The sequence below is a fragment of the Arvicanthis niloticus genome, chromosome 5, assembly GCF_011762505.2.
Source record: "Arvicanthis niloticus isolate mArvNil1 chromosome 5, mArvNil1.pat.X, whole genome shotgun sequence".
NCBI classification, from domain to species: domain Eukaryota; kingdom Metazoa; phylum Chordata; class Mammalia; order Rodentia; family Muridae; genus Arvicanthis; species Arvicanthis niloticus.
In genome coordinates, this window is record NC_047662.1 from 87577447 (window position 1) to 87602931 (window position 25485).

Sequence of the window (25485 nt, forward strand, 5' to 3'; positions counted from 1 at the left end):
AACAACAGTCACGTCTATCACAGCAATATCCCATTATCCTTATAGCAACTTCTGTTGTATTTAGGGTTGCCGTTGTGGTGATGAAACCCCATAACCAAAGCAATCTGTGGTGGAAAGGGTTTACTTAGCTTTACACTTCCACATCTTAGTCCATCATTAAAAGAAGTCAGGGCAGGAACTCAAGCAGGGAAGGGACCTGGAGGCGGGATCTAAGGCCATGGAGATGTGCTGCTTCCTGGCTTGTCCCCCTGGCTTGCTCAGCCTGCTTTCTTATAGAACCAAGATCATCAGCCCAGAGGTAGCACCACCCACCTCCTCCTAGGCCCTCTTCCATCAGTCACTAATTAAGAAAATGCCCTATAGGCTTGCCTGCAGCCCAATCTCATGAAGATATTTTCTCACATGAAAGTCCCCTTCTTTCATATTACTTTAGCTTGTAGCATAAAACTAGGCAGCACAGAGCTCAGTCCTTTATGACAGTCCAAGTCTGACAGTTTGCCGTGACCTCCACTGCCACCTTCTGGTTGCCAGATAGTGTTGCTTATCTCCTGACTTCCTGAGATTCGATTTCTCAATGAACATCAAGTTCATGGATTGGCAAGGAAGGCTGGTGAGCAGGCCCCAAGGATCCTCCTGTCTCCAATTCTCCAGTGCTGGAGTACAGGTGTATACTGCCACATCTGGTGAACAGGCCAAGCTCTGCGTCTAGAGTTAGACCTGTTCGTAGGCAACTCCCAACTGTGAACCCATGCCCCCACCCAAGTCCCCTAAAATCTAATTGTCACACTTACTCCCCTAATAGGGCCAACTTCCCTCTCCTTCTTTTTGCCCATTTCTTCCTCCCTGGTTTCTCTGACTCCTCCCAAGACACTCAGTTGATCTCTCTCTCTCTCTCTCTCTCTCTCTCTCTCTCTCTCTCTCACACACACATCATGCTTAGCCACTGGCTAATTTTTTATAAGCAACAAACACTTTCTTCTCAACCCAGAGATCCAATGGTTTAGAAAATATGAGCATTCTTCTTTCTGAAGAAAAAAAAAGTGGGTTTGAGAAGGAAAAAGGAAATATCTCATAATATCTCATAGCCCAGATGAAAGGCCCCAGCTAGTGGGCAAAGCAGGGAAGAGTCAAGAATTGCAAATGACAAGTGCCTGAGTTTTTTCCTAAGGCTGTGGGAGTCTCAGAGTGTTGAAAAAAACGTGTGGGTAGTGGGCCACAGGGAAGCCAGCCGGGAAGCCCCCCGAGCTTTCCTTCCACTCACTGACATCTATTTTACGGAGACTTCATTTTTCAATGCCAAAGCTTCCAGCCATAAGACAGTGTAATCTGAAGAGAGACACAGGTATTTATTGACTGTGTCTAGGTCAGCATCATATCAGCTTGGAGAGCATTGGGAGGGGCCAGTTAGCTCCTAAAACCAAGTGCTTGACGATACGACCACAAGATCTGGAAGAGCAAGCTGGAGAGACGAGATGTGCTGAAGACCCAACTTCCTCTCATCAACAGCAGTGTGTTAGCAATGTCACCCTGTCACTGTGTTAGCAGTGTCACTCTGCCAGTGTCAGCAATATCATCCTGTCATTGTGCTACCAGTTTTGAGTTCTCAACTCAGAGACCACAGCACATCTGACTACTTCCTACCATGTCTACTGCCATAGCTTCGGCCCAGTTACCACCAAGTCTCCGCCACCGCAGGGTGGAGTGGCCTCCTCCCTGTGCCAGACATCCTCCTTTGTCCACAAGTTAGATTGCTTGGCCTTCCTGCTTAAACTTTCCCAGAAGTTTCCTTTGACCAAAGCTGCTTGGGAGTGGCTGGGGAGATGGTTTGTCCCATATCATGGGATCTGAGATCAAATTCCTGGCACACACATAGTCAGGTGTGGCAGTATGCACCTATGATCCCGGCGCTGGAGAACTGGAGACAGGAGGATTCTTGGGACCTGCTGATCGGCCTTCCTTCAAATCCATGAACTTGAGGTTCAGTGAGAGGCCGAGTCTCACAAAATAAGATAGAGAAGGGATTGAGAAAGATACCAGATGTCACCTCTAGCCTCCACATCCATAAACACACACACACACACACACACACGTACATGTGCTCATGTGAATACACACATGTACACAGATGTGAGACTACTACTCAGAGCTGCAATGTGTTTAAATTTCCCTCTAGGAAAGATTCTGCTTCCTTTGCGTTAAGGTCCTCAAGTGTGTCAGTCTGAGTCAAAGAGCAGTGTCAGGGCCTCCTGATCCTATCACAGCCTAGTCCACCTGAGTAGCACATTTATACGACCCACATCTTGATATCTACACCAGGACGCTGCTGACCTGTGGAGACATGAGATCACAGATGATTAGATTCACCCATTATTTTTGTTTTAAATATCAAAGACTGGATCAAGGAAATTAAAGTTCTAGGTTTTTCTTCAAAGTCATGACTACAAAAAAATTCATATTCTAAAAGGTGAAATTCACCTACTTTGGAAACGGTTCAAACACACACCCTGTACTGCTCTGAGATTCTAAGCGAATACCTATCTATTTGACCCACTTGTGTGGAACGGCTCAGGTCCATCAAACAAAGGAAGAGCCAGGCCTTGCTTTGTACGTTTGTTTTGGTCCACATGCAAATCGCTGAACTCCAATCATTAGTGAAAACCCTTACCTGGAAGCTTATTTAAGGAAGTATAAAGGCATGAAGAGACCCTCCACTTCCTGCATTGTTAATAGCCCGACGCTGTGGCTATGGCTTGGTGGTGGCATGCTTCCCTAACCTGCGTAAAGCTCAGAGTTGAATACTCAGAACTGGGGCGGGGCCATAGGGATGGTTGTAGCTCAGTGGTGGAGTGTTCACATGAACAGCCCTGCATTGTGTCTCTACACTGTGAACAGCCCTTTGCCAGGGCAGAACCGCCATCTTGTAAGGTTGGGAAGATAGGACCTCAAGCCAATCCCAGACCCGCACAATCACAATCCCACGTTTGACATGGTCGTTGGTGCTGTGTGCACGCTGTACTGAGAAGGGTGCTATCTTGAGGATTGAGCGCCTATTCTCCTGGTCACTAATTTTTGTTAGTTTGTTTTAGAGGGAAAAGTATTACAAATTCATAGCTGGAAGCTTAGGGAGGCAGGGTACCGCGCCATTTGAGTTAGGCATGGAGGTCAGGCGTGTGACAGAACGGGACCTCAGGGAAAAAGTGAACGAGCCTAGTGTACCATAGAAATGATTCTTGGGCTCTGGCCAGCATCTGAAAAGAAAGATAAATGAGAAGAAAAAGGAAAGTTTAGGCCTTTCTGAGTCAAGATCCAGACAGAACCCCACAGGAGCCCACAGGGACTGCTGAGGCCATTAGTTTTTAATGCTCTGCACCTCCTTCCGGAAGAGAAGTAAGGTCTGTGTTAAAGTAGGGAGATTTTAAAATGTTCCCAGACCAAGCTCATAGTGACTTCTCAGAAGGGATTATAGCGACATTATGGCCGTTTTGATGCCTTTCAAAAATTTAGAGGTTTTGGGGTCAGGTGGGGTGACTCAGTCAATAAAGTCCTCGATTTGCAAAGACAAGGACCTCAGTTTGATTCCCAGAGTCCATGTAAAAGGTGCCAGGTATAATGGCCTGTACTTGTATTGATATTGGGGAGCAGACAGGAGGATACTCGGGGCTTGCTGGCCAGTCTAGTCTAATTGCCATGCTCCAGGCCAATGAGAGACCCTATAACAAAGGAAATGGTCAGCCTTCCAAAGATGACACCTGAGACTGAGCACTGGTCTCCATATGTGTCCATGTGTGAGCACCCACACCCACACATATATGCATATCACATACAGAGAGAGAGAGAGAGAGAGAGAGAGAGAGAGAGAGAGAGAGAGAGAGAGATCAAAGGCTTTTGATGTGATCTCAAAAACAAATTACATCTCTACCAAGCATCTTGTGGTGATCAGAAAATTCCTGCCTCTATTTTTCTGCTTTATGTTGTTTTATTTGCCTTCCCCCACCCCCACCCTTTGTGACTCCAGTTGGCACTGTCATCTGAAAAACTGAGTTTCTGGTTCCTCGACTGGGCAGGCATTCTCTCCCTCCCACGGAAAGAGGGATCGTGCAGGAAGACTCAGTATAAACAAAAATAATAGCTGAAGGTTAAGTTCATTTTTCAAATTCTGTTTAATGCTGACTGAAATACTTGTTTATAAACAAAGCTTAGGCCATCCTAGGACAACTCACATAGATATTAAGGAAGGGGGTTTTAGGCTAAATTAATCTTGGGCACTAAGCAAGAGCTTGACTTTTAACTTCTCAGCTTCTCAGCATCCCTGGACACTCCAAACTCACTTGGCTCCTGTGCTGTGAGCCTCTCACGGTACCCATCACTTTTTCTCTGTCTGCAAGACGTTACATATCTTAGTATCGTCACTCAATTGTTCTTGTTTGTTCCTCCTTGGAATGAGGAGGCAGGAATGGCATTTTGTTTATGTTTGTGTCAGGGACACTAGCACAGTGCTCAGCACACAGTAGGCATTTAGGAGTGATGTGTTGAAGGGATGATGAATACAATAGAAAAGGGGAAATTCTGAAAGTGGAACGGGCAGTTTGAACAGCATACTTTCCAAGTAGAAAATGGTATATAAAAATAGATGGAGAAATAATACCCTTAACTTATAACCCCTTTATTCAGGACCTGTGAAAATACCTAGGACTATCTTTGAAAAAGAAGATTAAATAAGATAAATCTAGACATAGTGACACACACTGGTACAGCCTTACCACTCAGGAGACAGGGGTAGGAAATTATTAAATTTGAGGCTAACCTGGGCTACAAAGAAAAAGCTTATGTCAATAATAATAATAAATTTTAAAAGAAGAAAATAACTGACTTGACACCAAATTAGAGAACATTCATTTATATATCATTTAAATATAAGTTGCTTGGGCAACTTATATTTAAACTTATATGTAAACAGTAGGTCACTTATATGTAAACTTATATGTAAACACTATAAAGGTACACTTGTGAAGTTTTTCTTCTTTATAGGAAGGTCCCTTCCTATAAAGAAATGAAGTATCTCTTCAAATAAAATTAGTCTCTAAGCTCTCTCATACTGAAAGTAATTTTTCCTCTCAGGAATCAAACTGAGTAAAATTTCATCATAAGTCATGAGAAAAATGTTCATTTCAACAAGAAGCACAAGAGTATTTTGGAATCTTCTGGAACTGGAGCCTCTTCATGACTGAGTTTGCTCAAAACAGTGCTCAAGATTCCCATCCTGTTCTGTAGCCTGGAGATCCGGCAATCAGAATGCTTGTGCAAACAATCTTGGCCAAGTTCCAGGCTGTGTTGTGAAATGTATTTCTGGAAGGTAACAAAGCATCGCTGTTTTACACACTCTGGTTGAGGATTCCAGTTAGAACTAGATGACATGCTCACACTGGGAGGTTGAGGGAAGCTTCAGGAAGAGCCTGTTTACAAGGGCAAGGGCAGAGAAGTCCATGGGGACAGGGAAACAGCCAGGAAATAACCAAGCGATAAGGTAGCCATGACTGCATCTAGCCCCAGGGGAGAGCAGGAAGGTGTTTAGCTGTTGGAGAGAATGGAGGCAGGAAAACAGCCTGGGCCTGCCATCACTTTTCAAAAAGGGTGGCACTGTGATAAGGAGTCCCACTTCACTCTTCTTTTAATGTGACTCCCCTGCTAGTGCCTTTTGCTAATAGACCGAAGGGCAAGATGCCGAATGTACAGATGGCCTATATCTGAGACATAGGGTGCCTTGCCATATGTGAGGGGCAGGGCCTGGACTTGAAGTGTCAGGTGGAGAATACCTATCATGCACACTTTTTCCAGATTCTTCTATTGCAAAGAATTTGCCATCTTACTCATGGATTATTCTGTCATACAGATACCTAAAAATATATAACTGAACCTGACAGTAAAAATAGTATCTGATAGCCCCAAATATTATTTCTTAGGAATGCAAGATTCATGATACATTCCCTCAAAAATATTGCACAGGCAATTTTTCTCTCTATCTCCCCAGAACTTGCAAAAATGAACTAAAGAATGGGAAATTAAAATGTTGCCTCTCACATGAGATTAGTAGAGTTAAGATTCTGAAACTACAGACTATGAAATTATCTTCCAAGAGAATAAAACATTTGCTTATCCAATGAACAAATCGAAAGGATAATATGTTTCTCTGAAGATTCCCCCAAGGGTTTTTAAACTTCTTTCCTTACTAGGAGAGAGTTCAGGGAAGCCGGCGGTTGCAGCGGTAAGGAGGACATGGCAAAGCATGGAGTAATCCGTGTGGAGCGGCTGGTTCAGCACAGAGGAGACTGGCCACCAAAGGGACTGTGTGAGTTTATCTTCTTTGTATGGATGGAACTGAAAACTTATAAGCTTAACACAGATGAAACATCTAGAGTCAGGGTTGCAGAAAACAAGGGAATCATAGTGGTTCTGACTAATGATGGCCCGACCTCACCTCAGAGGCTGTGATGAGCATGCTCCATTGCCAACTTAATAGGACTTAGAATTGCTACAGAAACATGTTTCCATGTTTGTCTATGAGGGCGTGTCCAGAAAAGTTTAACTGAGGATGAAAGAGCCACATTGAATGTGGGGTGTGTGGGGGACACCATCTCATGATCTAGGATCTTGTGATGGTTTGAATGAAAATGGCCCCCGTAGACACATAGGGAGCAGCATTACTGGAGGTGTGGCCTTGTTGGAGGAAGTACATCACTAGGTGTGACCTTTGAGGTTTCATATGCTTAAGCCAGGCCGAGTGTCTCACTCTCCCTGCTGCTCTGCCAATCCATATGTAGAAGTCTCAGCTACCTCTCCAGCCCCATGTCTACCTGCGTGCTGCCATGATTCCTGCCCATGATGATAATGGACTGAACCTCTGAAACTGTAAGCCAACACAATTAAATGTTGTCCTTTATAAGAGTTGCCTTGGTCATGGTATCACTTCACAGCAACAAAACCCTAACTAAGACAGGTCTCAGTACCAGCATTCGCCTCTCTGCTTCCTAGTGGAGAATGAAATGTGATACCATCTTCACTGTCCTCCATCCTCAAGCTGCCCCATCAGCTATTTTATCACAGCAGAGAGAAAAAAAAAGCACTACAGGCACAGAGGGAAAGCAACTAAGAGGTAATAAATAAGAACCAAACACTTACCTTTTCTGCACACAAACACTTCCCAGAGCCAGCCAGAATATGTGATCCGAATCATCTGTTCACTCATTATGAGATTTTGCTTTGTTTTTTTTTTTAACAAAAAGACATGATAGAATTACAAGAAATATTCATGAGACAAAAATATCTAATCTATTACTATCCTCCCAAAACGGCTGTCGCCATTTCTTTCTTACTGAGAAAACTGCTCCATTTGTAAGTAATAAGGGCAGAGCACTCAGTATGCTTGAGGGTTCTGTGCACAAATTCATTTTTAAAGGACAAGATTTGCAAGCAAGGAGCAGACGAGGGGATTTTTAGAACACAGTGTAAGAAATACATGAACCAAATTAACCATTCTCTGAGAATGCAAGAAACTGTAAAACTATGGGCCTTGTAGAAAAAAAAGTTCAGGGGCTAGAGAGACAGTTCAGGGGTTAACAGCTTTCACTCCACAAATCATGGAAATCAAGGCCCTAGTACTTATGTAGCAAGCTGGGTTACATGTAACAAATGCCTTTAATGCCAACTCAGAAGACAGAGATGGGAGGATTGATGGAGCTTGTTGGCTTTGGTCTAGCTTAGAAAATGCAAACACAAGTTTAGGGAGAAATGCTGCCTCAAAAGAATTAACAGAGAGCATAACAGAGAAGGACATTTGATGCTCTCTTTAGGTTTCTACACACACACTCAAGAGTATACTCACTATTAAAATACTCAACCAGAGCTCCCAGGGTCTAAACCTCCAGCCTGAGAACACATGGCTCCACCCGTATAGGTAGTTGAGGGTGGCCTTGTCAGGCATCAGTGGAAGTGGAGGGCCTTGGTTGCTGAAAGTTTGGATTGCCTACTGTTGGGGAATTCTAGAGCAGGGAGGCAAGAATGGGAGGGTGGTTGGAGCACACCCTCATAGAAATAGGAGGGTGGTTGGAGCACACCCTCATAGAAATAGGAGGAGGGGGATGCGATAATGGGTTGGGGGGAAGGGAAGAGGAGATAACATTGAAAGGTAAATAAATAAAATATCCATTAAAGAATAAAACAGATAATGGGTCTGGCAATTGTAGTTGAGCAGTTGAAACTTTTGTCAACAATTTATTACAGGGATTTCATATAATCCTCAATGACAAGATATTATAGAAGAGGCCCATGGAACTTTAAAAAGATTGGTGAGACATACTGTTGCTGAGACAAAGAATGATGCCGATCTGTGAGCTTGATGAGTGCCCTGACAAGGGAGCTGTATTGGGCATATATTTCTGACCCACCTTTGCTTAACTATATTTCAGATGGGACAAGCTGCCTTGCCTCAAGTTTTTAGACCTTGTGGGATAGAGAATCAAAAAGAAAAATTATGTCTCTTGTATTCTTCTTAAAGGTGACCAGCTATTAGAACTCAATCATGTACTGGTCTAGAAATCAATCCAATATTGGAAATAACAGTCTACTTTTGGAAGACTGGATCTGGACTTTGTCACTTAAAAGCTACCTGTAGCTCACTATGATGTTAGGATAGCAAGAGATAATGTTGGGACAGGATCTAGATTTCAAATAAGGGTTAGTGCATGTTTTAAAGCTCTTTTAATTGTTAAGCTAAAATTGGTTTTGTCTCTTCTACAGTATTTATTGTAAGTTGCATTGACTGTATAATTTCCAATTATGTTAGTGTGTTGAAACCTGGCATGTCTGTTATGGGAGGTCTATCAACCAGCTTTTGTCTCACTGCCCTGAGTATTAGAAAACCTTGATTCTCTGAAAAAAGCTTGAAAGTGCTGTAAGAAGTGAGTTAGGCTTTAAACAGAATCAAGAGGGTAGCAGGCTTGATTATTGCTGGTATAACAGCTTTAATTCCATCAATTGCTAGCACCACTGCTTCTGCAATAGCATTGATACAAGGAGTTTAGACAACTATTTTTGTTAATCATCTAGCAAAAAAAAAATGTTACTAATGTATTAAGTATACAAAAGGATTTATATAGGTATCTGGAACAATGAATGATGCTCTATAACCCATTCAAATTATCAGAAGGAGGTTCAGGGTTCAAGAGATAGGAGCCATCCCAAGTGTCATGATAAATATCTTTGGAGTAGTGTTACTTTTGAAATTCACAATGATTGTCATTATAATCAGAAAAATGTTTAAAGATACCTGTAGGATATTTGGCATAATTCTAACACCTCTCTGGGTGTGTTAACTTTTCGTAGTGAGATTATGAATTTAAAGAATGCTGCTCTGTAGCTGGGCGGCGGTGGTGCACACCTTTAATCCCAGCACTTGGGAGGCAGAAGCAGGCAGATTTCTGAGTTTGAGGCCAGCCTGGTCTACAGAGTGAGTTCCAGGACAGCCAGGGCTACACAGAGAAACCCTGTCTTGAAAAACCAAAAATAAAAATTAAAAAAAAAAAATGCTGCTCTGTTTGTTGACCTTTGATGCTGCAGATAATGCCAATAAAATTATCCATGGCCTGAGGTCAGGATTTCCATTTTGGTCAAACCTCAGGAATGTCATATACAGCTTGATCAGACTAGCCCTTCTTGTCCTGGGAATACTTTTATTCCTGCCCATCATGTTAAAGCTTGTCTTTGACAACATCAACATGTTGGCAGCCAAAGTACATGGCTTAAACCTGAAAATGGACCCCCCCAGACAGAGTTATTAAATTAACAGGCTGGCAAGCCAAGGATGGGTAAGATTCTGCACAGAGCCTTACCAACCTAAGACAGAAGTAGATTGCCTTTGATAATGCATATTCCATGACGTGTAAGGAAGGCATTCTTGTCAGAATGACCTAATACAGGCTCAGTCTTGTTAACAAAATAAAAAAGGGGGAGAGGTGGAGAGCCTTTGGGGCTGCTTGGCAAGAAGCCAACATGGGCCAAGGACAAGGAAATGGGCTGCTTAACAGGAATATGACATTGGCCAAGGACAAGGAAGTAGGCTTCAAGCAGGAATCTGACACTAGACTAGAACAAAGAAGTAATTTCAGGTAGGAGTCTAAATTGTAGGCTACAACAAAAAAGTAATCTCAGGCAGGAATCTAAATATTAGGCTAGAACAAAGAAGTAATTTCAGACAGAAATCTAAATTTTAGGCTAGAACAAGGAAGTAGGCTTCAGACATGAAAATGACCTTGGGCTAGGATAGGGAAGTAGGCTCAGATACTTTGGTCATCCTGATAAGCCTTTAGAAACATTGATTTTGGGAGTGTTCACGTATTTGGGTTTAATGCCTTGCTTTTTCTCTGACTATTTGTGTTTATTGTATTGCTTGCTCCTCGACTATTTGCATCTATTGTGTTACTAGACCCTCAACCTAGAGCTGACCTTAATACATGCATGTAATCAAAATGGTATGAAAGCATAAAGAAAGAGGGCGTATAGGATGGGGGTTCTAGGGAGGGGAAATGCAGAAAGGGGATGACATCTGTATTGTAAATAAATAAAATATCTAATAAAAGAGAAAAGGAAAAAACAAACAAAAAAAGAGTGCATTCACACATCACATGTGCATACATCCACACACACACATAAATAAATGCATAATAATAAATAAATCTTGAAATAAGAGTAAAAAAGAAATGCCAAGAGAACTAGGAGAGTCAAGAAAGAACTGAAAGTAATTATAAAACCACCAAAAATACAAAACCGCATTAGGATAACAACAAACAGTGCTGGCCTACAAAGAGAAGGTGTCTGGTATCCATAGACTTTTCAGTGTAATAAAATCTTAGGAGTTAATCAAGCAAAGAACTATTTATGGAAGGCTCAGTTTGAGTTGTATTGCTATGAGGAGATACCACAACTACAGTAACTCGTATAAAGGAAAACATTTAATTGGGGCTGGCTTACAGTTTCAGAGGTTTAGTTCATTTTTTTTCATGGTGAGAAACATGGTAGAATGTAAGCAGATATGGTGCTGGAGAAGGAGCTGAGAGTTCTACAGCTTTATCTGCAGGCAGCAAAAGGAGACTGTGGGCCACACTGGGTGGAGCTCGAGCATGGGAGCCCTCAAAGCCAGCCCCCACAGTGACACACTTCATCCGGCAAGGCCACACCTACTCCAACAAGGCCATACCTTTGCCACTCCTTATGGGCCAAGCATTCAAACACGGGAGTCTGTAAATGTCTCTTTTATCCATCAGACATAGTTGTTATCTCAGAGGCTTACTGGTGAATAAACCTACCCTTCAAAATTCTTTCTGAACTCTGGCTGGCTGGTTCAACTCAGTTGTTCTGCTCAAAACTCTTCTCCAAGCTGACTGATTCTAACTAGCTTCTCTCAGCTTCTCATTAACTTGATCTGCTTGGAAAGCTGACTCTGAATTCCACACACTGAGCCACCTTCTACTCCTGACTCACTCTGTGCTGCTCTAAAGTAACCTCTTTTTCCTGTCTGTTCTCATGAGAGTTGGACATATCCTTTCTTTAATTCATTTTGTCAAACCTTTCTCCTACTCGTCACTTTGTCTGCCCCTCACTTTCAAACATAGTGCTTCCTTCTACAAACAAACATTACCTTCATTGTTTGGGATTAAAAGTTTGTACTAGGGTCTGTCATATTCCCACCAAAGGGATTAAAAGTGTGTCACTCCAGCCTGATTACACAGACCTAGAAGCCTTTTCACTATGATCCCTTGCCAGAACAGCCATGTTGCTGGATTAAAACTCCTCTACAAAGTCTATGAGGACCATTCCTATTCAGACCACCACAATTATGGTTTGTGATTACAATAGGTTTATGATTATAGAAAAGAGTTGTTCTTAAAAAAGAAAACAGAGTAAGCAGATGTTTATATGATAGAAGGCATAAAAATTATCTCCATATATGGAAGCCATCAAGAATGATGTCACACAGATACAATGCCAACACTCAGGAGGTTAAAGTGAGAGGATCATAAATTTGGGACCAGTTTGGGCAAATCCACAAGTACAGGGCCACACTGGGTTACATAGTGAGACTCTGTCTCCAAAAACCAAAACAAACAAAGAAATGAATATACAAATGGAAAAATGAATCTTCAAATAAAAGGAGTCACTATTTTCCAGGAAAATCTAACATAATAACTTGAACTGCCAAATACAACAGAGAAGTTTTAAAGTTTTCAATGCTTAAAAGTAATTTTACCGCCGGGCAGTGGTGGCGTACACCTTTAATCCCAGCACTTGGGAGGCAGGGGCAGGCGGATTTCTGAGTTTGAGGCCAGCCTGGTCTACAAAGTGAGTTCCAGGACAGCCAGGCCTACACAGAGAAACCCTGTCTCGAAAAGCCAAAAATAAATAAATAAATAAATAAATAAATAATAATTTTATCAGCATAAAAAGCTTACAAGCTATCCACAAAGATGAAGTAATAAGGCTAGCCTCAGACTTTGCCACAGCAATGATTTATGTCAGAACACCAGAAAACAACATGTAATAGAATTATGAGAAAGACATGATTCTAATTGTTTTAGATGGAGTCTCATGTAGCCCGGGTTAGCATTGAACTCTCTATGAAGTCAAGGATGACTTTAAACTTCTTAATTTCTTGCCTCAACCTTTCAAGTGCTAGGATTACAGATGTGTAGCACCGTGCCTTCAACATGCATCATTTACGTCATACTGGCGATCTAACACAGCTCCTGCATGCTAAGCAAGGACTCTGCCAACTGAGGCACATCCATAGATCTGTGATCTTATGACTTGATACACACTGAGTGTATTCATTGGTGGAAGGAATAGGGATGGGTTAGAAATGTACTGCTTTCGAGTCTTGCTTGAAAACGAATCTTTCAACTTAAATACTAAACTCACAGAAGCAGCTCAGGAAAAATCATTGCCCCTAACAGCAATACTCCCAGGGAGCCAATGCCATGCACATCCATGCCAACATACAAAAGTCTCACTGATGTCACTGTGACAATATGAGATTGACTAATGGTATAGCCTGTTTGGAGACATTGATGGTAGTTGACAAAATTTATAATATGCACATTCACTCACTCTGCATTTCCAGAAAGCAATTTTCAGATTCACATTTGAAGCATCCAAGACATCTACTGTAACATTGCATATAATAGGAAGAAACAGAAGCAAAGCACATCTCCAATGAAGAGAAGTGGGAGAACCACACACTCTCAAAGCAAAACAAACTTGTTAATAAATGCAAATGAAGTGAATGTGGGCATATTGCTATGTCAAAGAATGCACAGAATAACATGAAGATAAAATGCAAGCTACAGAGCAACATATAAGGGCACTGTGGATGGAAGGGAAAATCAACCCACAAAAACATGTTCCTGACTCTGCTGTGGGCTTTTAAATTACCTGGGAGGAAATCTCCAAACTGTTAATGGTAACAGCTTCCAGAGGCTAGGATTTGAAGCAATGAATGGAAAATGGAGGGGTGTGTGTGTGTGCCACAGATTCTGTGATACTCTAATTGTTTATCATCATAAATTAACTTTTATAATACTTGCACACTTACCTTTTGGTGGTGGGTATCAAACTTGGGTGAGGGGTGCGCACGCTAAGTATAAGAACTTCCATTGAGCTCCCACGGGTTATGAAACATGTTTGATACCCATAATGCACTGAGCACAGGACATTCCACAGGAGGCAGGATTAGAGAGCAAAACCTTCTAACTTTACACTGCATCTGTCGTCATATACAGCCTAACCCTTGAAGACAGGGACCATGGTGCTTTGTCATCGCTTATTCCAACTTACCTCTCACAGCATTGACTTGAAGAAAACACGAAGCAAAAGCTTGTGAAATACATGGCTGGATGCGTGAAGGAAGGGAGGAATAGACTTTGGTCCTGAACTTGGGATTCTACGTCCCCAACACGCAGTTTGGTGGGCCTGGATTTGTTCATTCACAAAACCCAACTCTAAGCCAAATGTCTGGATGCCCATTTGTGATTACAGAACTCCAGAAGTGGGAGCAGGATCATTGTAGGTTCAAGGCCAGGCATATTGCACAGTGAGTTTGCAGTCAGCCTAGACAGAAGAGTGTCTCATTCTCTCCTTCCACAATGCCTCTCCAAAGTCTAGTTGATTTATGATCTCCTTGGAGAGCTTTAAACTCGCCTCACAGGCCTGTGACTGGGTGGATAGGGAGCGTCAGTTGGGCCTGAGGCTGCCATCAGCATCACCACAGCCTCAGTGTTTGCAGGGGTGGCAACAGTTTGAAGATTTCCCATGTTGTATTTCTTCATGCCTTTCTGATCCCACGCTGTTTTGTAGACTGCTCCAGAGAAGTGTGAGGCAAAGCTTCAAGACTGGCATCAAATTAGTGAGTGCGAATACTGCAGAGCATTCTCCCAGTCACATCCACCTCCACTCAAGCCACTGAGAACCACAACCAAGGAGCTGCCGCCCCTGACGTGTCACACACTGTACCCAAGTGCTGGCACTGCACAGACCCCGTCATCCCTGTCCCTGGCTTACCGTAGTGGAGCTTCGCAGATCTAAACATCCAGGAAAGAACATTACAGCCAGGAAAATTTAAAACTCAGTGATTGGTCCCCTCTTTGCTTAGGTACTATGGAGCTTTTTTCTTATCTAAATTAAGAAGCTATTATTTGACCAAAACCAATAACGCTCATGAATAAATGAGTAGGTCCTTTTGCTCCCATATAGTTTAATTTAGTTGACAACCTTGGCTTATTTAAGACTATCAAACTCTGGCACACAATCAGTCATATTTTTAAATTGATTGCCCTCATCCCTGGGGCAGACACTTATAGCTTCCAGGTAGTTGGCTGTGACCGTTTCTAAGTCACCTGTTTTAAGTACCTTAAGAAGAAAAAAAGTTGAGGGGTTCTATATCATTTCTAGAATTGATGATTTATCATTGTCTTCAGCAACACTCTGAAACAGTCAGGATGAAATCCGAAGTCTCAGGAAGAATTTAGAACTTATGTTTTCCCTGCTGTGGTTTGAATGTGAAATGCCCCTTATAGGCGCATGTGTTTGGACACTTGATGACCAGGTGGTGGCGCTGTTTGGAAAGGTTATGGAACTTTTAGGGAGGAGCCTTGATGGGGCAGGCTTTGAGGGTTTATAGCCTGGCCCAACCTGCTATTCTCACTCCGCTGCTGGGCAGCAGATACAATGTGGCGGGCTGCCCTCATGCCTTCCCTGTCATGATAGATTGTATTCCCTGCTGAAACTATACAACGACCTAAGTCCTTTATCACCTCAGTCATTTTGGTCAGTGTATTTTTATCACAGTAGAAGAGAAACCATCACACACCACACAAACCCTTACATAATCCACACTCACACACACTCATACACACGTATGTCAACATGTGCTCACACTACACACACACATACTTACATAAACACACACACCATTCTTCAGCCTTATCCCTGGGCCATCTTCTGCTCATTCTTTAAAGCTCCAAACATACCACCTGTCCTTCAGTTCTTCTATTCATTGCCAGGTAACTCCTGCCTCTGGGCCTTAGCACATGCTGGTTTCACAGTTCCCTTTTCCCTCCATGCCTCACTTGGCCAACTCTGCACCTCCTTTAACTCTCACCTTAAATATCCATTTCTCAAGGAGGCTTCTCTGGCAAGCCCATCCAACCCCTACTCTCTTCCCGTTAGTTCTTCCGCTTCCTTTTTTCTTACAGTATGTGTTGCACCTTGCATCAGATAGCCCCTCTTCCCACTGGTCTAGCATCTACCCTTACATAATTTTGAACTTTATGCCATGAGATTCGTGACTGTTTTATCGTCCAATGCTAATCTCTACAAATACCCACTGATGAAATGAAGAAGCTAATCCAAATGCATTCCTTCTTTTCATTGTTTTTTTCACAAATCTAAGCTGGTCACAGTAAGTAAAGGGGATTAAGACCATCTCACTCGTATTCAGAGCAGCCTGGCTGCTTGGGATGAGCTGAAGGATGACACTGGAGTGACCCAAGTGCAAGGCTTGATGTTTGAGATATTTTGCTAGACCCAGAAAAAAATGTAGTACCGTGAAGGAAAAGGGGGAGTGGAAAGCTACTTCCATTAAGGAAGTGGAGAAAGTATGGCAGACAGACAGTTGGAAATTAGGCAGGTTTTAGGGAAGGAAGGTAAGGACTTTCAAAGGTCACATGGGGTGAAAAAGCCAAAATCAGGCTGACCAGAGTATATAGGACACTGTGTATATCTGGAGAGGGAGAGGAAGGTATGAAGTAGGCACACCTGGTACCAACCACAGCTAAGGCCAAGAGAAAACAGTGGGGAGTCCTACAGGGTCTAAAACACAGTTATGGAGAACAGATGCTAAGTCTAGGATAGACATATTATCACAGACACTGTTCCTCACCCACACAACAAAAACAGGCTGCCATGGACCAGACACTGTGAGACAACTGGACCAGCATTCAATCCCTTGTAAAGAGCTGTATCCATAGTGAAGAATGTGACCAATAGGGAAGAAGCATTCCAGAGGCCAAGCTGCCTGCCCAGTTTCTGTACTGAATAGCAGGAGCTTGCTCCAGCACTCACTTCTACAATGTCGTCATGGGAACTGCAGTAGGCAGTTGCCCTTAGGACACTGTGTTTCGCTATAAATTATCTGTGGTCTGCAAAGCCAGCATAGCAGGTAAAGGCACGTGCCCCCGAGCCTAGTGACCCAGGATCCACACAGAGGAGGGAGAGAACTAACTCTCATAGGCTGCCCTCTGACCTCCATACCTATGTATTGTGGCACACACACACACAATAAGTAAATAAATATTTTAAATTATGAAAACGGTCCAAAAACTGGCTTTCTGCCAACCTGAGATACTGACAAGAGAGAAAGCTGAAGACTACAGCAACAATAATAAAAAAAAATAGATACTACTCACAGACACTAGGTGAGACTTCTTAAGCATGCTTTGTCCTAGGTCTGTTCTAAGAGGTGTACATATGTGTTAACACATATGCTTATATATGTGTGTGTGTGTATGTATGTATGTATGTATAAAAAATGTTTAATTTTTACTCAAAAAAAGACCCTTCATACAACTGCTGCTATTGTTATTTCATTTTCCAGGTGGAAAAGTGAAACCGGAGAGACTACCATTATTCAGCAATGTGTCAAAGGACTCAGTCCCAGACAACCCAACTCTGGAGACCAGCTCTTAACCCTCTAAGTCCTCTATTTGTTCTCACGGTTTACAAAGACCTTCAAAGGAGAAGCAAACATTATCCAATCCTCTCGGTAACGCTAATTAATAAGGAATATCTTTCCTGTTGTGCAGTTGGGGAAACTGAGGCTCACGGGCATTAAAACACTGGCGAGGGAAGTCAACAAACACTGTTGCCAGCCAAGGACTATTTTCTGCAAGACCCAGCTTTCCTAACGCGCCCCACCACTCCTCACTCCTCCTTTCCTCTGCCCAAGGATTAGATTCATCTATACAACTGGCTATGCAGAAAATAAAAGCAAAGTCTCGAGTTTGGGGGTTTGGCATGGAGACCATAGTATCTGAAAACATGACATTATCTCCAACCTGAAATATTATTTCATGCGGCCTCAGAGTCAGTAAGTATCCGTGGGAAGAGAGCAAGAGGGAGAAACTGACCAAGTGAGCAAAGATGTAATTGCTGGCTTTCCTGGAGCAGCAGGCTGATGCCTGTCACAAGAACCTTGCTGCAGTGTCAGCCTGGGAGAGTGACCAGGAACGCGGAGCCTCAAAGACAGAAAACGGAGCACCCTAAGTCTGGGTCCACACCCGGAGCCCTCATTGTGTCTTTTTCTGGTTACTGCCTCTCTTGTCTCCGTGCCATCTTTCCCCCACCCTCCCATGCAATGCGGGCGATGCCCAACGTTGTCATTGAACCTCTGACTGCCTCTAGGACATTTCTGTCTCGTCTCTCCTATTACCCCAAGAGCAAATCAATTATTTTGGGTCCTCTGGTGGCTTCTAGTAGACAGTTCTGGCTCATATCTCCCACAATTCATCATCTTTTCTCACACCATTCGTATCGAACCACGTCTGCTTCGAATCCGCAGTGACAACGCGCGCGCACACACCTCTTAACTGCAGTCCAAAAATGCTGACATGATTGGTATCGGAAGTAATGGCTATTGAGACCAACTCCCCAAGAAGGGCAAGGTGGGAGAAAGACCCAGAAAAGCTTAGAACAGGTCTGGCTCCTTAGCAACATGACCCACTATGTACCCCAAGGCAGTGGCACAAATCCCCGCAGCTCGGGACTGCCCAATACCCGCTCGGCAGCGGCTGCTATAGAAACATCGAGACGAACACACTGGACTGAAATTAAACACCCAGGCTGGACCGAGATGAGCGGGGATCGGTCACCATGGCAACATGCCCAGAGAGGCAGCGAGCGGCGCACGGCGCGGGGATACTCACTCCATCGCGGGGCTCCGGGTAGCCCGGCGCGCTGCTGCGGGGCTCCGGGCGCTGCTGGCCTCTGCCAGGGCCGGGGCGCTCTGGCCGCGCGATAGGTGGAGCAGCCAAGCCGTTCCCCGGTCCCCGCCCGCTTCCCTCCTCCCCTGGAGCACTGGCAAGAAAACGCTCAGGCTCTCGCAGCTCCCAGCCTGCGAATAAAACGGGAAGCAATTGGATAACGTTATTCGTTAGGCGCTAGACCGAGCCTCTTTACTTAAGGGGATCCTAGAGGGAGCGCGCCACCAGCTGTGCGCCGGGAAGGCGGCCACCTCGCGCCCTAGTCCCCCGGGCGCCTGAGGCTCCAGGTGCGCCCGCGACTCCCCTGGGACCCATGGCGGCGCCGGGCGGAGCTCCGGGAGAAGCGTGGGAGGGGGCGAGGGGCGGTGGCGACGGGTGGCACAGCCTAAGGTCTGTAGGGAAACGATGGAGTCCTCTCGGCAAGGTGGCAGCTGTCGCCAACTAGAAGTTGCAGGAGGCTTCTGGCCTCTGCAAAATAGCAAGGCTTGCCACCAGTCGAGCTTCTCTGAGACTGTGAAACGCCATTGTGCCAGAGCAGCCGGCATCGGCGGGAGGTACCAGAAAAACTCCAGCTGCGTTGCGGCAAGTTCATGCGGTGTTTCCACTTGGGCGACCCCACGCCCTTCTCAGTATCAATCCATATTCTCCGATTTCCTGACTGCCAGGAAGATTTTCTTCAGATGCCCCTGGTCTGTTTTCTTGAAAGACTGTTATATTGGATATGATTTTCCAAGTTACCTCAACCCCACCCTGTGGTAATAAAGCCCCACACCCCCGCCACCCCCAGGCATGAATTCTTTGCCTATGCCCACTCGGAGAGGTCTCTACTAACAGGCCTCTCATCCATGCAATGATCAGTAAGCGGGGCAAGCTTCAGTGTGTCCATGTATTGCCCTGTCCGGTCCATCTATGAGGGCTGTTAGGTGCAGCCTAGGCAAAGTCATCAAACCCTGCAGTAGCCAGGGTAAAAGAGAAAGACAATGCACAGGGAAGGGGGTGCCGCGTAGCTGAAAATGTTGTTAATAATAAATAAGTAAATAAATAAGGTCAAAGAGATTGTTCCGTGGGTAAAGGTGCTTGCCATGTAAGCCTGGAGACCTGAGTTCGATCAAGATGGAAGGAAAGAAGCAATCCCATACAAGCGTCCTCTGACTTCCACATGTCCTGTCGCACCCGTCTACCCACAAATACATACTCAAAACATGCACACACACACCCATAATAATGTTTGTTTCTTTCTTTGTTTCTCGAGACAGGGTTTCTCTGTGTAACAGTCCTTGGTTGTCCTGAAACTCTCTTTGTAGACCAAGCCGACCTTGAACTCACAGAGAACTGCCTGCCTCTGCCTCCCCAGTGCAGGGATTATAGGTGTGCCTTTAATTAAAGCCACAGCTCCTGACTTGTCCCATAATACTTTTTTAATCAGAGTATGCAGTGTCTGATGATCACAAATTAACTTGTGATGTTTGCAGAACTATGAATAACCCAAAATTCATTGATTTTTTTTTTTTTTTTTTTTTAGTGATTTTCTTGGTAATTTACTTACAACTTTTAAAAGGCCTCAATGGGTGCAGTGATACGCAACTCTGTGATCTCAACACTGACTGGGTAGGCAGAGGAGAAAGAACAGCAAAATTTCAGTGTTAGCCTGAACTACAAATTAAGGTAAAACTGTCTCAAAAATAAGCACCCAAGCAAAGCTGAGTGCTCTACTTGGCCAGATGCTGAAGAAAGGACTTCCCACCAGACTGGAAAGGACTGTGGATACAGACAGGCAGGCAGCAGCAGCCAGCATCAAGTGAGGACTGCCTGTGTCTGGGAAGTGCTCCACCCCTCATCAAGACAAAGAAAACAAAGTTGTGATGTAATTGCAATGGAGACTCCTGCCTTCCCTTTCTAGTGAGTGAACCAGGAAGCCAGGACCAGTGACTGTGTGTGGAGCTGTCTGTTCACATATGTTCCTGTCTCCTCAGAGCCATGGAGGCTGTGGTGTCAGTTAGGAAATCCTCAAAGCCGTTAGCACCCGATGCCTCTTCTGCTGTCATCCTCCCTGGACCCTTCCCTGTCAATGTTTTCATATTCACCAGCTGGACACCAGCCACTTCTCTCTCCTCCATGTCATGGATTAAGTGCAAGTTTGCACACTGATGAAGCTTAGGTAAAAACACTATTGGTTTTCTACCCTGAAGAGGGTGAGGGAAGTGTGCGCGCCTACATGCTTGTAGAAGCCAGAAGTTGATACTGGGTATTTTCCTCAGTTAGTCTCCACTTAAATTTTTGAGACAGGATTCCCCTGGACCAGAAGCTCACTGATTGGTGTGACTGGTTGGCAGAGATCAATAAAAATCTGCCTGCCTCTGCTTTGCCAGCACAGGGATTACAAATCAGTTCCACCATATATTACAGTTGTGTAACTTGGTCTTCTTGTGGGAGGGACTCCTAACCATGGGAGCAGGGGTGGGGGTGGGGTAGGGGGAGGCTTTCTCTGACTCTGTTGCCTGCTTTGAGGACCCTTTCCTCCTGCTGGGTTGCCTCATCCAGCCTAATAGGAGAGGAGCTGCCTAGTCTTATTGCAACTTGACATGCCATGTCTGGTTGATACTCATGGGAGGTTTAACCTTGTCTAAGGAGAAGCAGAGGAGGAGTAGATGGGGGAGGGGAGAGGAGGGAGAGGGCAAAAGAGGGGGAGGGCAGAAGAAAGGAGTGCAGGGAGGGACTACAAGGAGAGGAGGAAGGTGAAACTGTCATTGGAATCTAAACTAGATAAACAGATAAGTAGGTAGATACATACATACATACATACATACATACATACATAAGTATGTGCGTACGTACATACATAGAGATAAATGGATAGACAGACAGACAGACAGACAGACAGGGCAGAAAAAGATGGCTCAGAGGTTAAGGTACTTGACACACAGCCTGACAATCTGAGATTCCCAGATCCCACATGAAGGTTCAAACCCCCACAAAATTAGCCTCAGACATCCACAGGCATCCGTGGCATCCATGCCCACATACATCATACATAACATTAATGAAAAGTTTTAGAGATCGGCATAACTTATAAATATAGCTATAAAGTAGGAGGATATGACCATTCTCTAATAATTAACTATGAGATAATGGCTAATTAGCTAACTAATAGTTCATAAGATGAGCTTACTGAGGTCTGTTTACACAGCAAACTTGTGTTAAAGCTTGGAAGATTCTCCAGTTTGAATGTCAGTAACTTAGCAGCTCCAAACTTTGGTCTAAAACTGGGAAGACAGCATCATAAGTCCCTGAGATACCACACTTAGCTTGGGCTGACCACAGTATTCTTTTTAAGTTATTCTTTGAGAAAGTCACATTCTACACTGTATCTTAGTCAAACAAACTCCTTACTTAACTCCAGCTCCTTCCAGATCTCCCACACACACCCCATCATATTCTCCTTCCAATGATCTGCATCCTCTTCCTTAGCCACTAGTCAGCGAAATTCTTAAGTGCGCCACGGGGACAACCTAACAAGGGCCACTTCTCTAAAGAAAACTGACTCTCCTTCCCCCCCCCCCCCCCCCCCGGCAGCTGTCAACTGTGAAAGCTCCTCAGCTAGAGGAGGGACTTCATAACTCCTCCTCCAGTCATCTTCATTGTTGTCCCCCCTACACCCACACTCACCCTCACCCCGACCCCCAGCCCCGTCTATGCAGAATTTAACTGCATAGGTCAGCAATCTGCTGACTCCTGAAGGCTGCCTGACTCCAGACTCTTGCACCTGGGTGGGGGGGCACGGGGGGGGGCTGCTTACCTTTGTATTGTTTTATTATTATCGCCTTCTGTATATAAAGAGACGGTAGTTTAGAGTATTAAATGTCTGACCCTGTCTGGTGTTAACAAGCAAAAAATTCATTATCAGATCTAACGTCTTCAACCTGGTGGTCTAGAGACAAAGGATCCATCTGAGAAAGGTAACATAGTGGGAGTTTTCTGAAGTTGTATTGCATACATTTTTTAATGAGAACACATACACTGAGATCCATATGGGCTTTTGGGAGCCACCTGGCATTCTGGGTAGCACTACGGCTTGGGAGGATGAGGTAGTTGAAGGGTGAGGTCCATTGCTCTGAAAAAGGATTTTAGTGTTCCCTGATTCAAAGTGAACAAATGGGACACATGACTGGCAATAATAGCATTGAGTTTGCTTGGTTTGTGTTTTCCAGGTTACTAGGAATAGAAGCATGTAATTAGAAGGGGCTGGAGAGAAACAGGAAAAGTGTTACTTCAATAGCTCCAAGTCAGGAGAAAAGTGGCCCCAAACAACACAACATCAGCTTGGGATCGCTGGGCAGAGGAACACACATCAGGGCAGTGGCATTTGGCACCTGAGGTTAGGAGTAGATGGTTTTCCAGCTTTCCTCACGCTCATTGTTCTTCATGGTGGTGTTTTGTTGAAGCTAGCATTTGTTATTTAGAGAATGTGCTTCGTGGGAGTGTGACAGTCTTACCCCTCGCCACTGGTGGAGAAGTGAAGCTATTACTCTAGTTTTACATATATTGCTCAACAAGAAGAAAATAAAAGCAAGCTTCCCCATTCTGAGAAACTCAAGGTCCCACTCCAGGGCACCAACAAGCTAACAGCAAACCATGAGATGGATCACTAGGATACAAAAGCACACCCTGCCTCCTCACCTACCCAGCTTTACTGGATTTTAGTTTTGCTCTTCAACAAGTGTCACCCATGGAGATTTCTGTAATGTTTGTGTTTGGTGACATCCTCTGCTTGACGTTTTTTTAGACTTCTATGTAAGGAATGCTACTATCAGCTCCATGCAGGAAAGAAACATTTCTCATGGAAGAGATGTTTCTTCATCTAGAACTGTGCAGGCAGGGTGTGTAATTAAACAATAGAGTGAATTTTGTTGATCTGAAGGTCTCCACTCTATTTGTGGAGTCATTGTGAGCTTTTGTCTTCTGGCACTAATAAATTCTCTCTACAATGTGTCATCTCAAACATTTGCTTGTATTATACTGACTCTATGGAAAAGTCACCCATAGACTAATGCACCCATAGACTGATGCCAAAATGTACACTGTTTCTTTTCTTTAGTTACACCTGGACAAAGATGATCTCCATTTTGGGCAGTGTTCTTGTTATCTGGGCAGGTTTATCTGTGGACTCAGGCAAAGCACTTAGAGCATGGAGTCTGACTCTTGGAAAATTATTGTAATGAGAGTCTATTGACAATAAGAGAGACCAGTGGAGTCGGTGATACAAACGTCTATGCTCGATTTAGGACCATCCTCTTGTTAAAGCCCATTTGTTGTTTTCTTCCAGTTCAGAGGGCTAAAAGGATCTATTTGTTTGTTGTTAGCATCCTCTCACCCACCCACAACATGACGTATGTGTTCAGAACAGCTCATGATTATGGGTGTGCAGATGGAGCCAGAACATTTATTTCACCACTGCCAAGTCTGACCTACGATGGGAGACAAACAAAGAACTCTCAGAGATAACATGGTGACACCATGGACTCACCCAGGGAACTTTGCCAAGGACAATGGCTACCCCTCAGCCAGCCATCAAAGAGAAACCAACCCCATGTCACCCAAGGATTCTACACATTGGTCAAGCCATGAGACAGAAGAGCATAATACTGTTCAGTTACCAAAAGTGTTCAGCATCATCTGACCAGCTCTTCTATGCTTGAAGAGGCATGGAAACTATGTTGTGTTTAATGGGTGTGTGCTGGTTAGTTTTTTGTCTATTTATGTTGGGATGACCCGAAAATATTGTGTTTACCAGCTATGAAAAAGTGTGTCCCTGGATTCTCAATTCTTAATTAACGGACCTCTGACACCAGACTAACAGGATATATAAATGATTGTTACTGCTTCCTCACCTGCCCACAAAGAAAGACAAGCTGCCCTAGGGAAGGTCACATAGCTCCCAGTGCCTTTTGTGGCTTTTGCATAATAGAGAGCTAGCAGATAAGGCTGGGAATGAAGAGATGAGAGAAAAATAGACTCAATATAATATATAAACCACTAGAACATGAACCAAATGGGGATAAACACTAATGTTTATAGTTTTATTCTTTTGTATGTCCATATGTGTAAGCATGTGGTACACATTCAATACGTATTGGTTAAATAAAAGAAAAATAACTCCTCTTGATCAAGACCCTAGGAAGTTGTTTTCTTAGATGAATCTTTAGTGATGTCAAAGTCTTTACAGTTGATAGTTGTTTGGTTTCAAACCCCAGGACAAGGGACTGAGGTTCATATTTTACACACCAAAGCAGACCTGGCCCCCAGGTCCTTCCAGCACTGCTCAGTCCCTCCCTGGTAGACCCTGTGCCCAACCCTGAACTTTCCAGCTCAAAGACTGAACTACCCTTCTCCCAGAGCCTCTTCCCTATATAATCCAGACATTTTGGTCTCCCCTCTCTCTCCTGCTCTTTCTCCTTCTCTCTCTCTCTCTCTCTCTCTCTCCCTTCTCTCTCTTTCTCTCTTTCCCTCTCTCTTTCTCTCTCTCCCTCTCTCCCTACACATGTTCTTTCTTTCTTTCTCTCTTCCCATGGCAACTTCCATGGCCTCCTTCCTTGGGGCCAGTGAACTCACCAGCCTGAGAGCAGCTTCCTAATAAACCTTCATTTAATATAATCTAATCTGGCTTGAATTGGCTCATTTCACCAGTAGAGAAATAACTTATCAATAGTTGATGTGGCAACATTTCTCTTGTACAATAACTGCTGTATGCCTAGACAGAACTGTTTGTACCTAGAAGATCTAGAATTTCACACACACACACACACACACACACACACACACACACACACCAGGTAAGAAAGTCTGCAAAACTGTCTTCTTTCCCTTTAATGCTGGAGAAAATTATAAAAATAAATTCATCTGTGCA

The 25485-nt window shown here is 43.9% G+C and overlaps 1 protein-coding gene and 1 long non-coding RNA gene across 6 annotated transcripts in view; both read right to left on the reverse strand.

The window, feature by feature from the left end:
- The window catches only part of Palm2akap2 (PALM2 and AKAP2 fusion), a 422795-nt gene extending 404133 nt beyond the window's left edge, over window positions 1–18662 (reverse strand). The window contains exon 1 of one of the 5 annotated variants that reach the window (XM_034502158.2): window positions 18525–18662. In XM_034502158.2, coding sequence (XP_034358049.1) covers window positions 18525–18529 — 5 coding nt within the window. In that variant the 5' untranslated portion in view covers window positions 18530–18662. The remainder of the gene's footprint in view (window positions 1–18524) is intronic. The other 4 variants (XM_076934918.1, XM_076934917.1, XM_076934919.1 and 1 more) reach the window with 4 other exon arrangements.
- Window positions 4063–18502, reverse strand: LOC143442443 (uncharacterized). Its single transcript, XR_013110665.1, has 3 exons — window positions 13882–18502; window positions 7177–7255; window positions 4063–5346 (listed from the first exon to the last, which is right to left on the reverse strand). It is a non-coding gene; the product is annotated as an uncharacterized LOC143442443 (long non-coding RNA).
- Window positions 18663–25485: the final 6823 nt, after the last annotated feature.